This window comes from Drosophila subpulchrella, chromosome 2R (assembly GCF_014743375.2).
Source record: "Drosophila subpulchrella strain 33 F10 #4 breed RU33 chromosome 2R, RU_Dsub_v1.1 Primary Assembly, whole genome shotgun sequence".
NCBI classification, from domain to species: Eukaryota; Metazoa; Arthropoda; class Insecta; order Diptera; family Drosophilidae; genus Drosophila; species Drosophila subpulchrella.
In genome coordinates, this window is record NC_050611.1 from 13,875,513 (window position 1) to 13,888,393 (window position 12,881).

At 42.5% G+C, this 12,881-nt stretch overlaps 3 protein-coding genes across 7 annotated transcripts; 2 read left to right on the top strand and 1 right to left on the bottom strand.

Moving 5' to 3' along the window:
• Positions 1-2,243: 2,243 nt before the first annotated feature.
• On the bottom strand, positions 2,244-7,973 carry LOC119551240 (alkyldihydroxyacetonephosphate synthase). 4 transcript variants are annotated; one of them, XM_037860483.1, is made up of 6 exons: positions 7,906-7,973; positions 5,619-5,874; positions 4,794-4,880; positions 3,542-4,730; positions 2,876-2,980; positions 2,244-2,809 (listed from the first exon to the last, which is right to left on the bottom strand). In XM_037860483.1, exons 2-6 carry the CDS (start codon positions 5,741-5,743, stop codon positions 2,396-2,398), a joined length of 1,920 nt encoding a protein of 639 aa, XP_037716411.1. In that variant the 5' UTR covers positions 5,744-5,874; positions 7,906-7,973; the 3' UTR covers positions 2,244-2,395. The 4 variants fall into 4 exon arrangements, with proteins under 4 accessions (XP_037716411.1, XP_037716412.1, XP_037716409.1 ...); XM_037860484.1 differs by having other exon boundaries at positions 5,619-5,871; positions 7,906-7,954; XM_037860481.1 differs by having other exon boundaries at positions 7,799-7,946.
• LOC119551241 lies at positions 6,248-6,686 on the top strand. The gene is made up of 2 exons (XM_037860485.1): positions 6,248-6,357; positions 6,438-6,686. Exon 2 carries the CDS (start codon positions 6,439-6,441, stop codon positions 6,601-6,603), a length of 165 nt encoding a protein of 54 aa, XP_037716413.1. The 5' UTR covers positions 6,248-6,357; position 6,438; the 3' UTR covers positions 6,604-6,686.
• An 820-nt stretch (positions 7,974-8,793) lies between the features above and the next one.
• On the top strand, positions 8,794-12,534 carry LOC119551665 (protein lap1). 2 transcript variants are annotated; one of them, XM_037861116.1, is made up of 6 exons: positions 8,794-9,154; positions 9,226-9,429; positions 9,487-9,622; positions 9,679-9,968; positions 10,122-11,900; positions 11,960-12,534. In XM_037861116.1, the coding sequence occupies exons 2-6, from the start codon at positions 9,277-9,279 to the stop codon at positions 12,134-12,136; spliced, it is 2,535 nt and encodes an 844-aa protein (XP_037717044.1). In that variant the 5' UTR covers positions 8,794-9,154; positions 9,226-9,276; the 3' UTR covers positions 12,137-12,534. The 2 variants fall into 2 exon arrangements, with proteins under 2 accessions (XP_037717044.1, XP_037717043.1); XM_037861115.1 differs by having other exon boundaries at positions 8,795-9,154; positions 9,223-9,429.
• Positions 12,535-12,881: the final 347 nt, after the last annotated feature.

Sequence of the window (12,881 nt, forward strand, 5' to 3'; positions counted from 1 at the left end):
CCGAGTGCCGGGAAAAATAAACCCGGCCAGATCTTACACTCGCTCTCCCGTTCTCTCTATATATACACCTTATAGAGGGAGATATATCTCTCGCTCTCCCGATCTCCTAACTCTTTCCGTGTTGCCAAACGAAACGTTCTAACGAGATCTGCATTGGGAACAATACAATACATATGGAATAAATTCAAATCGCGTCGCCAGTTTTTTCGTTGTTGTCCGCTGGCCGCGCTGCTCGCAACTGAACGCCAGGTGCCAATACACTCGGCAACGAAGCCCAGGTAAGGCCAGGTAAAACGCCGGCAGAGCACTCGAGTGGGCAGGCTTCAATGGGTTAACTGGCCTGGCTTAAACGGCAGACGAGGGAGCGCATGGATGTTGCTTCAACAATGCTTATTAGTCGCATGTTGCCAGCGTTTCCACAGTTATCTATATAGAGTAAATTGTATCAAAAATCAAAGGTATATCAAACCAAAAATATTAGGAATATAATTGCTAACACATTATATTACGATTTTTGGTTGGGATATAATATGATGTTCAACAGCGCTACGTTTAATACCTATTTGGTTGAGATGGTAAATCCAAAATTGTGCCTAACTTCGTATAGTTTATCAAATGCACGAAATGCATTGCTATAAAAATAGTGTAAAATATGTTTAAACCTTTGTAAAAATATTTATTCATTTTTAAGCTGACCTTAGATATTTTTACTTTTAATTAAAGCCCTAATATTATCAAATTGTTTTTGTTTGAACACGAATTAGGGAAAATTTTTTCGGTAAATATTATTAGTTCCTTTTGTTATAGAGTTATAAAGGGGGTGTGAACTATTTGATCTGAGAAGGTGATTTTAAGAACAAAATTCTTTAGAAATACTTTTTTCCTTGCATTCGAGAGGGTTCCTATCTTTCATTTTTTACTCCACATACAAGAAATCCTTTTGTTCGCTATAAGGAGAGCGTACGTACGTGCTGATGCTCTAATGTCTAGTTGCGCCTACTTCTTATTTTCTTCTCCTTAATAATCTCGGGGCCCTGACACTCCCCCTTCCTCTGCAGCATTCTTTCATTCAATGCAAATGAGTTATGTCCATCTCCCTCAGGTAGAAGAGCATTCCGTCTTTGTTTTTCGCCCGGCGAACGTGTCAGGATCGCAATTCTCCGCTCTCCGCCGGCCTTGATTGTGGGTTTTTGGCTGGGAGGCCAAACGCTGTGGCATAAATCACAGGGTCTGGACGCAGGACTGCCAGCGTTTTCCGGGACTGACCCGCGGGTTAATTGCTGACAATTTCCAGGCGGCCGGCTGGGGCTTAGACGGACTTCTCTTCTGCTCACTTTTGCTGATTGTAATCTTTATTTATAGGCCGCATGTGTGTGTGTGTTAGCCTGGCCGAAACTCACTCGGGGGGTATGTACCATACGCCATATAGTATCCATTGCCAGGGTAACAAGACAGGCCAAGTCGACGACTTCTCCTCGACCATCAATAAGCCGCCGGAGTTGCCTCATTCCCCTATTAATTCGCACACAGTGAAAAAAACATTACTGTTTACTAACATTTTTGACAGTTTTAAAATATGCTAAGAAATATATATTTTTTACAGTGCTACAAAAGTTTCTTTTGGACTTTCTAGGGTTTTTGTTTCGTATTATTTTCTGATATTACGCCAATCATATGCCAAAATATTTTGGATGTATTCCATTTTTGAAGCATACTTTTAGACACACTTTTAAACGATCTTAATAAATAGTGTTTTCTGTTTAAGCTTTACTAAAAGAGATTTTTCTTGTAGGTATTCCTGAATCATTTTTTGGAATATATAATTTCAGACGATATTATTTACCTACATATCAAAATGTTTCTCTGTGCATCTGCTCAACAAGCCAGGCCAAGAAAGATCTTTAAGCCAAGCTGGATCGCTGCCTTGTGGCATGCTAACGAAGTTGACAACTTGATGACATTTGATCTCTCGGCTCTGGGCGCTCGGATCTTCGATGCTGGCTCTTTTCTTGGACGGACGGTATGGTGCGCCATCAAGCCGCAAATGACTTCGATGAGCAGTCGAGAAGACAATGATCAGCAATTCGCATTTGGTCTGCAGCCGGGACACGCACACACAAATCAGAAATGTCTATGACCATGGCTACACAGGAAAAAATCCATTTTATGTCAAGAGATGATCTATATCTATATCTTTTAAGAATACCCTTTTTCTAAAAAACCAAAGAGATCACACAGAAGTCTTACAAATATTCCATTTATTTATCAAAACCCATAGAAAACATGAGCCCGCTACAAAAGAACTGGAGACCCAAACCCCCAAGAGCGACTAGGAAATCAGTAAAGTGACTAAGACTAGTAAATGAACTAAGCGCACAGTCAAGTGGGCTACCCTCTACAGTTTGGCCTTTGGTGGTGTCGATGACGAAGATGATGGCGGTGGCGGTGGCGTTGGAGAATCTCCCTTTGAAGGAACCTCCTCCAGGGGCAGGAGGTTACCCAGAGCAAAGATATTCTTTGGATCGAGATGCCGCTTGGCAGCGGAGTACAGTGAACTTCCCGTTTCGGTGACGGCATTGCGGTACCAATGGCTTCGAATTTTTCCAACGCCATGGTGATGGGACAGTGATCCGCCGCACGAAAGGATCTCATCCCGGGCACTGTGCTCGATGGCCTCGAACAGCTCCACGGGATCGGATACATCTGTGCTGCGGAATCCAAAGTAGAAGTAGATGCAGGCACCGGCGTCATATGTTTGGGTCACTCTAGCCGAAATGGTGTAAAAGTTAATGCTGCGTTTCTTGCACTCCTGAAAGGATGAAGGCCGAAGATATTCATTATATATTTCAAAGAATTATTAACCTTAAGTACTCACAGAAACCACACGCTGCTTAACAGAACGGCAGAGCAGACTACATCGATCCCAAGGCACTGATGTCTCGAAGGACTCCGCCACAATTCCCTGATGCAGACCAAAGTCCTGTAAATATAGTAAATAAAATACATTTTAGTGAGTCTTAAAGGTAAATCATAGTAGGGTAAAACTTAAAAAAACTTAATACAATAGGTAAACTTAATTCATACTTATAAAATGTAACACTTAACTGCGATGGATAAAATTATATATGATATATTATATGATATCATGACATATTCTACTAATTTATAATACATTTGATTAAGCTATCTTCATAAATAACAAGCTAGGTAATTATTCGTTTTTTATATTTTATATACATTGGGGAAATTATGGTCAAACTAGATATGATAAACAAATGTCAGATAAGAAAGCATATTCAAAAAATATAGTTGATGTATTAATCTCTTAATAAGGGAACTGCCTACTGTCTAGATATGAAATACGTTTATTTGAGTACATAATCGTGTTTAGTCGCACACCATGCTAACTAATAGACTGCAAAATATTACGTCAAGACAAACATACTTTAGGTCGGAAAACCGGAAATAACACTTTGCATAGTAATAATGCTGATCTTAACTTAACTTATAAGCACTTTACTTCCTATAGAAAAAATCTTACCCTGATGTAGGCAATCACAAAGGTGAGTATGTAGCCGCGTTCTCCGTTCTGTCCACCCGCCGGAAATCCCTTGAACATTTCGGCGATCTCGTAGATGAGCGCCTCCTGGCGCTGCACATCCTTGAGGTCGCCCTCGAAAAGCAGGGTGGCGGCACAGATCTGGTTTAGGTCGATGCCCTTCCAGGAGGTAACGTAGCGCTGCTTCATGCCATCCACGACACTGGCCCACCAGGACTTTTCCGGCTTCAAGGCCTGGCCGAACATAAACTGCTCGTTGTCCATCAGCCGAACAGAGGCAGGTTGGCATCTCCTCCTGGCCACTTCGCGCATGAAGAGCACTCCCTGCTCGAAGTCGGGAAAGGCCAAGGATCCGTAACGCCTTACCTTCGGCAGGGGACGTACTTTGAGCACCACCTCGGTGATTACTCCCAGCGTGCCCTCGGATCCCAGGATAAGGTGATTGAAATCAGGTCCACAACTCACACGCGGTGCACTGCATTCACGTTCCAGGGTTCCCGAGGGCGTGACCATCCTGACTCGCACCACCAGATCTTCAATGTTGCCATAGACGTTCTTCTTCATCCCGGAGGCACGGGTGGCCACCCAGCCGCCCAGTGTGCTGAACTCATAGGAATCCGGTTCGTGACCCACTGTCAGCCCCTCGTTTCGCAACACCCTCTCCAGATCCTGACCCACAATGCCGGACTCAAAGCAAACTGTGAGGTTTTCCCGGTTCAGCCATAGTAGTCTGTTCATCTGTGAGGTGTCCAGGGCGCAGATCATCCGACTCTCGTTCTGGGGACAGGTGATGGCTCCCGAAACACTTGTTCCTCCACCAAAAGGCACCAGCATCACATCGTGTTTGTGGGCCAGGCGAACCAACTGAACCACTTCATCGTGGCAACGGGGCCACACAACCACATCGGGAATCCTTTGGAACTTGTGGTGCCACAGGCTGTATATATCGTTAAGGGTTTGGCCATGACATCGCACCAGCCGATCGATTCCCTCCAGGGAGTGATCCACCTTGGTGGTGCCCTTCAGTTCACGCAGAAAGGGTGCGTTTTCCACTGGGCGTGGATACGATCTGGGCAGCTGGGGATACGGCTTGGTGGGATCCACTCGAAGATCAAACTTTTTCTCCACCCACTTGGTGAAGCTGGGCAGTTCACAGCCTCCCAGGGGATATCTGTGGGGGATGATATTGTTTATATACTTTTTGAGTACCCATATGTATTTGTGGTCAACTCACCTTTCACCGCGAAAACAGATGACACCATCCTGGCCATAGAACTGCGAGTCGTTGTAGCCCCATCCAAACCATTTAAGGGCCTCGTGACTACAAAAAGAAAACATTTGCATTCATTAAATTACATTACCTTTAACATTAAAAATGTATTAAAAATATAGCCGACTGCATTATCTAAATAATGGTAGCACAAAACTTTAATTAAAAAATGGAGTTCAACCAGTTTTTATAAGATTTTTATTATAACATAGGGAAAAATTGAAGTCAAAGTCCCAGTTATCTACATTTAAAGGCTAGACATCATAACTAAAAAAAATACATCAAACAGAGCTGACTTTATTATCAAAATAAGTGTAAAACAAAACATTTATTCAAAAATAGAGTTCAACAAGGTTAAATTTAATTTTCATTATATACAGCTGGGGCAAGGTTTTAATAACTATAAAGCCTATCCCCGTTATCTTTATTTCAACTTTATTCATAAACTATTACTCAGAGGTTAAAAAAAAGTTTTTTTAATAGAACAAACATTTTGTATAAATTTAGTATAACATTTTTTTTTTATATTATATACATATATATTAAGCTAATGACTTGGTTAAGTCGCTATGTTTATTCTAATGGGTGTACTGCATTAAATAAACATTTTAAAGAGCCATTTGACACTCCCAGAAGAAATATATTGACAGCGACATTTTTTACCATATTTTTTCATAGTTTTAGGTAATTTTGATTTCTAAGTACATTGGACTTTAATTTACTTATTGGACTTGAATTTTTCGGTGTGAACAGGGTCTAATCTACATGTTTCGACTCTTTGGCACTCACCGCTTCTTGGGAATGACGCTCTCCACGCTTTTCGAGAGGCGGGAGTCCAGGGCGAGGGCGGTACCTTCGCCGGGCGCCGACGACTCCGGGGCTTCCGTGGTCACTGCATTCCGCTTGGCTGCCATTATATCGCTGGGTATTAACTAAATTTTCTAGAATATTTTGCAGACACTTTTCCAACGCTTTCACATGGGCGCAAAATCGATAATTGGTGTGATTACTTTTTTGTTGGCGGCGTCAGGAAAAGCGCAGCCTGCTGAGTGCATATAGAAGGTCCTTTTTTTTTAATAAGGTTAATACGGCATCAACTTATGAATGGAATTCCTAAGTTATTGAAAATCACGTTGCGCTAAAAACTAAAGTTACTTAAATAGAAATTGAACTACAAATTTATGCGGCCTATGTTGCGCGCACTTGGCTTTCGTTTCCTCAACTGCTCGGAAATCGGAATAATGAGACTACGGACGGAGAGAGAGAGTGAGATATAGAGAACAGGAGAACTACGGAGAGAACAGGAGAGTTCGCCCCCAAAACAGGCGCGAAACATTAACCGATTCGCGAAACGGTTTAAATTCAAATTGTATTCGTTATCAAATTCCCCAAGCAGGCCTTGATTTTTGTTTTACAAGTGAAAGTTAAAAACCCTTTATAAATCACTTTGTACCGGAATTCCAAGCGAATAACATCGTGTTCGGCTCGAGTGAAAATCTTTTTGTGTTTTGTTCCAAATTCTTGTTAGGTTTGTTACAAAATTTATAGTTTTTTTTTTTGATAATATTCAAATATTTCGAACTCATAATAATGGTATTTTTCCTTTAGAATGCCCGCAAAGAAGGACTCGTCCAAGGGCTCCAAGAAAGGGGCCGCGGCTCCTGCGGGGGCGAAACCGACCACCGATCCTGTAACTTCTGGATCGACTGCCACCGTGGAACCAGCCGCCAAGGAAGCCAAGGGTGCCAAAAAGGGCAAAGGCAAGAAGAAATAACTTTTCGACCAAGGTTTCTAGAATCGAAAAATAAGTTATGAAGCTCCCCTAATGGATATAATAAAAAAAGAAACCCATTTAAACAAAACTTTCACTCTCTGCATTAACCGTTTCGCTCAGGGGGTGAATATACGCCCACAAAAAAGAGAGTGAAAAGTTTGGGGGGTTGTGAGCATGGATTTTACAGGGGTGGTATTCTCCCATACCCTTCCGATTTTTCCTTCTCTCGCTTATCTGTCTTTTTTGGTGCGTGGTGTAGTGTTAGTCATGCTTGAATTTTGAGCGATGTGCCACTCCAAAATTACAGAAATGGGCGTCGTAGGCTTACACGAAATTATGGGGTTCCCCAGCCTTTCATTCCGATTAAAAAACATTTTTATCGTGTTTGATAACAAGCTTGATTTTTAAAGGATTGTCACAGGCAATGAATTAAATAAGTCCCCCTCTTAAAAAGTTCAACATAAGCCACTGCCGACAGGTGTTTAAAACTGAAAATCGTCCTGTGGGAATTGTGTCACTGCATACTGTAATTTTATCGATGGGAAAGAAGGAATGTAAAATTAAGTGCACCGTTCTATAATTAGCCCTCTATTAGCATGTAACAACCTCTTTAAACAAATAGATTTAATCTATTTACCTTTATTCGTCGTGGAAGCCTAGCAGTTGTTTGTTAATTTGTAATGCAAACCTTAGAAAGTCAGGTTTACCTTTATGAGCTTTAAAACAATCACTGCAAATGTTACTTCATTGCTTAAAGCTTAAAACTAAATTTAATATACATATAACAGTTGTTAGGTAAAAGCAAACCATTACTTTAGCCAAATTATTTGACAGCCTTCTAAACTTTGATGCAAAAAAGTACTGATTCGAGTTTGTTGCAAATACTCCTTTCGTTTTTTATTCCAAACGACAGCTTCAGTTTCAAACAGATATGTATATTTAAAAAAAATATTGGAATGGTAACATGTCCGATTGTCCCGAGAGATCTATTTAGTTCGAAATCCCTTTGTTAATATGTAATATTTTTTAATAGTTTGATAACATTCTTGAAAGTTAGAACTTTACATTTGGTCCTTTTTGTATTTTGTATGTATGATAATTTTTATGAGTTTAAGCCAAAGATGTTCCCAAAGAGGGGTTCAAAAATTCTGAAATTCCTATTTTGCAACTCGAAACTTCTGTTACGTAAGATCACCTTTTTCAACACTGCAACTTTTGTATTCAAATATTAATGCCAATACGCATAGCTCTATTGGTATAACTCGAATTGCTGAGATAATGCAGCAAGATTTGAACACTCACATCACATAGACCGATAGCGATACCGATCCAACTGCACCGCCCAACTTTGAAACCGAAACTGAGCTTATCCCACAGCCGCACATTTTTTCTCTTGCAAATGGCAGCGGCAACAAGCACATTGTTTATTACGTACTTATTTGCACTATGCTGTACAGTTTAACAATTGTTTGAAGTGTAAATTCGTCAATGCTACGCCGACGACGCGGCAATACGTCAAAAACCAAAGAAAAAATAAAAATAGTAAAAAAAAAGGCCGTTATTTGAATAATTTTCACACCATCGAAACAAACGAAACCTGACGACACTTAAAGTCAAAGTCTGGGGATAGTGTGAGCTAAGCTTTAATTGGTTGTTTTTGACCGGAATTCGCATTAGCCCATTTGAACTTTGAAACTTTTGAAAACGCTTGATTTCGCTTATTGCTATTTGTTTTATTACCAAGTTAGCAATATGCCGTTATCAACAGTTGTGACAACACGACAGGCGCAGTTTGCCTAAGCGCAATCGCAGCCAGGAAGTGTAGAGTAAATATTAATTAGCAAAGGGTAAAGCGTTTTGAGGAAAAATGCATTCGACAAAGCCAAGTTTTCGTAACGATTACTTTCCGCCCATTTGAAATGTAACGACTGATTTGTGGCGCCACCTGCTTGTCGTATCGTGAAGATTTTATCTTATCGATAGTTTTGAGACGTTTGAAAACTGCAAAGCATTTACCGTGATGGACACACAACGGAACATATAATGCAACTTTTGCTTAGCCAGCCAGTTGTTTTACCCTAAAAAATGTGTTGTTTGGATTTTTAAGCATTAAATTAAATATTTTATATATATAAACAAACTATCGATAACTTTGCGAAAGCCAAACTGCGACTCACTGCTTTGCCATCACTAGCGCGTTCGGCATTTACCAACACTAACACCTGCAAGCAACTTGTCGTTTTCAAAGCGAAAAACATTAAATAAAACGCATTTAAATGGGCCAAACAAATAGCACCCACTCGGGGTCGGCATAGAGCGGTTAAATAAATAACAAAATTATCAATTTATAGATGGTAAATTTGCAAAAAACCGAAAAGAGAGGCTTGCCAAGTCTGCCGTGTGTATGCATGCGAGTGTGGGTGAGTGTGCCTGTGCGTGTTAGTGTTGGTGGGCAGAAGCAGAACAATAACAAGCCCAAAAATGCCAATGGACATGGAATGTAATGGAGCAGGACCAACAATAGCGTTCCAACGGAGGCGATGACTCACAGGTGAGTTGGTCGATTCGACGATCCAACTGCGGTCACTAACTTTGCTTACATATATGTATACCCCACAGCAGCCACAAACGTGCCTTAATTAACGAACGAAAAGCAATAACCTTAACCCAAAGATGCCGCTGCTGAGCAAATGCTTCCCCTGCTTCAAATTCAAGCGCGAGGAGGTGATCGACAAGCTGGACTATAGTAATACGCCTTTGACCGATTTCCCCGAGGTTTGGCAGCACGAGCGAACCCTGGAGGAGCTCTATCTGAGCACTACAAGAGTGGGTATACTTATTGGTCTTATCTGGGCACCTTATTTACCCTTGATTATCTTCCAGTTGCAAGCTCTGCCACCGCAATTGTTTTATTGCCAGGGATTACGAGTGCTCCATGTAAACAGCAATAATCTGGAGAGCATCCCTCAGGCCATCGGCAGTCTGCGCCAGCTGCAGCATCTGGATCTCAACCGGAATCGTGAGATTTACCCCATTTTCTCCCTCTAAACACTACAATATTTCTTTCCCCTCCAGTTATTGTCAATGTGCCTGAGGAGATCAAGGCCTGCAAGCACCTAACCCACCTGGATCTGAGCTGCAACAGCTTGCAACGTCTTCCCGATGCCATTACCTCGCTCATCTCTCTACAGGAGCTGCTGCTGAATGAAACCTACCTGGAGTTTTTGCCTGCCAACTTTGGGCGATTGGTGAATCTGAGAATTCTAGAGCTGCGACTCAACAATCTCATCACGCTGCCCAAGTCTATGGTGCGTTTAGTCAACTTACAAAGACTGGACATTGGCGGCAATGAGTTTACAGAGCTGGTGAGAAAAATATAGGGTGTTCACTAGGTCTGATATAACAATAAGCTTTGTTGTTGGTTTATCATTTTTTGTTAACTGATAAATCATGATCAGATCTAGTTAATACCTTTATTAACCCTGTAGAAACCATTCTAACTCGTATTTTCTCCCCAGCCCGAAGTTGTTGGCGAGCTTAAGTCCTTACGGGAGCTCTGGATCGATTTCAACCAAATACGCCGCGTTTCGGCCAACATTGGCAAGCTGCGTGAGCTGCAGCACTTTGAGGCCAATGGAAATCTATTGGACACTCTGCCCAGCGAGCTTAGTAACTGGCGGAACGTGGAGGTGCTGTCCATATGCTCCAACAGCCTGGAGGCCTTTCCCTTCAGCGTGGGCATGCTAAAGTCCCTGGTGACATTCAAGTGTGAATCGAACGGCTTGACGGAGCTACCCGACAGCATAAGCTATTTGGAACAGCTAGAAGAACTGGTCCTGAGCCACAACAAACTGATACGCCTTCCCAGCACGATTGGGATGCTGCGCAGCCTGCGCTTTCTGTTCGCCGATGATAATCAACTGCGCCAGCTGCCCGATGAGCTGTGTAGCTGTCAGCAGTTGAGCGTGCTGAGTGTGGCCAACAATCAGTTGTCCGCCCTGCCGCAGAACATTGGAAACCTGGGCAAGATGAAGGTACTCAATGTAGTCAATAACTACATAAATGCTTTGCCATCTTCGATGTTAAATTTGGTGAATCTCACATCGATGTGGCTGAGCGACAACCAATCTCAGCCTTTGGTGCCGCTGCAATATCTGGATGCGAGTACAAAGACCCAGTTGACCTGCTTTATGCTGCCGCAAGTCACTTTTAAGATGAATAGTATACAGGCTCAACAGCAGGCCCAGGAGCAGTACGAGTTCGTCTACGCCAACCAGCAGCAGCCTCATGTGAGTCCTTCCAGGAGGATTTGCTTTGCCGAGGAGGCCACCATTCTGAGCAATGCCAAAGCACAGCCAGCGCCCAGCTATCCCAGCTTTGTGGCCGCTCCGCCCACTCCAACGCCCGATCAGATGGCCGGATCCGTGCGTCTGATGCGTTCACCCACACCGTATCCCAAGGAGCTGCGCCAGATGGCCAAATACGTGAGGCAGGCTCAGGCGGCGACGACATCGGCGAATGCCAGCGAGGTGAGGGAGGCGCGTGTGGTGGCCAACGGCCAAGTTCACTGTGATAACAGCAATGCCAACCAGGATGTTGTGGACCAGGCCACAGCAAGTGCAATTTACGGCATAGCGCCCGAACCGTCACACATCTACGGAGTCTATCAGCAAGCGCAGCAGATGGCGCATCCGGTGCCGACGCAGGAGTATTACGGCTTGCCACTGGTCAACTATGAGGCACACTACCAACAGCTCTACGTGGAGGCCAACACGCCGCTTCCCACCACGCATTTAAACGGGGATCAGGATTACGAATTGCAGCCCCTGCAACAGCAACAGACGATCCAAACTCCTCGGCTGGAACCACCACCCTATCACATAGCTCGAGTTTACACGAAGAAAACACCCGAGGATCTCAACCTCTATGAGTCCATGCGGCAGCGAAAGCAGCAACAGTTACAGGAGCAAACTATCTACCAAGATGCTTTGAATAGCAACAGCAACTTCAAGACCACAGCGATTGGCGCACAGGAAGACGAAGAGTCGGTCGATCAGTTGGACTACCAAAACAATATCAGCGGCAATTTAGAACCAAATCCGGAGGAGGATGACCAGGAGCTGGACGACAGCATGTCGCAGCACTCGCTTAATTCCACGGCCACAAACAATACTTCCAAAGCGAGCCACAAGAAATCCACCTGGATCTTTGGTGTTCACAAAAATCCAACAGTCAAACAGGTCACCCTTAAGTGGGAGCACAGCATCGGCTTCGACATAGCAGAGCTGCTTAATCAAGTGAGTTTATTATATATTAAGAGCGAAATCAGTCATAACATATAACTTTTTGCATGCAGGTTGGCATTTTTGTGAGCTCCGTAACGCCGAATACGAATGCTGCCCGCTTGCTGAACCTCAACGACAAGCTGCTGGAAATAGACGGCTACGACCTGACCAATGCCAAGCTGAGCGATGCCAAACGAGTGCTGCTTAACTGCGGCACGGTCATGAACATAATGTTATCGAGAAAATGATGGACCATTTGTTTACCGACTTAATCCGATTCCCATCCCGAGACCGAAGACTTTTTGTGCATTTTTCTAACGCATTTTTCAAATAAGCAGCATCGCCGATATCGGATCAAAGCCACTTGGACCTATCATAACGTTAGTTCATAACATCCTTCCGTACTGGCGGTCAAACGATCAGTCATAGAGCACAATCGCCAGCTAGAGGATCCCATGCTTTTCGTATACTAGATAGTTAGATAAATCCAAACTGCCATTTTCTCTACACCTAATTGAAGTATCTCCATACTCATTAGAAGAATAACACCACAATACGGCCAAAATTAGTAGTTATAACCCTTAACAAGTATTCTCAAAATTTGAATTGATTGAAAATGAAATGCATTTATTATTTGACTCTAAAACAGTTGTTTTATAATCCAATTGAAGCGACTATTAAGTTATATTTATCAATGTTTAATTTAATTAATCAGTATTTAATCGGTATCTTATGTATATAGTTAAGTTAAACATTAGGCAATGCAATAATACGTTGTGTCAATTATGAGTTCTAGACAAACATAAATAACCTGTACTCCATAATCACGATGCGTAGATTTATCTCAAGACATGCGACATTATTCTGACCGCCAGTGGAATGTAACAGCATACAAATTATATAGTGCAATTAGCGTCGATTATAGGTATATATATACGCACTCATATATATACTCACGATAATCAGACAAATTACCTTCAACTAGCGCCTATT

Coding starts and splice junctions, on each gene's coding strand:
- LOC119551665 (XM_037861116.1), top strand. CDS start 9,277: ATGCCGCTGCTGAGCAAATGCTTCCCCTGCTTCAAATTCAAGCGCGAG. Junction 9,969..10,121: donor GCAATGAGTTTACAGAGCTG/GTGAGAAAAATA, acceptor TTTTCTCCCCAG/CCCGAAGTTGTTGGCGAGCT. Junction 11,901..11,959: donor TAGCAGAGCTGCTTAATCAA/GTGAGTTTATTA, acceptor TTTTGCATGCAG/GTTGGCATTTTTGTGAGCTC.
- LOC119551240 (XM_037860483.1), bottom strand. CDS start 5,743: ATGGCAGCCAAGCGGAATGCAGTGACCACGGAAGCCCCGGAGTCGTCG. Junction 4,731..4,793: donor ATCTGTTTTCGCGGTGAAAG/GTGAGTTGACCA, acceptor CATCCCCCACAG/ATATCCCCTGGGAGGCTGTG. Junction 2,981..3,541: donor TTGTGATTGCCTACATCAGG/GTAAGATTTTTT, acceptor CTATATTTACAG/GACTTTGGTCTGCATCAGGG.
- LOC119551241 (XM_037860485.1), top strand. CDS start 6,439: ATGCCCGCAAAGAAGGACTCGTCCAAGGGCTCCAAGAAAGGGGCCGCG.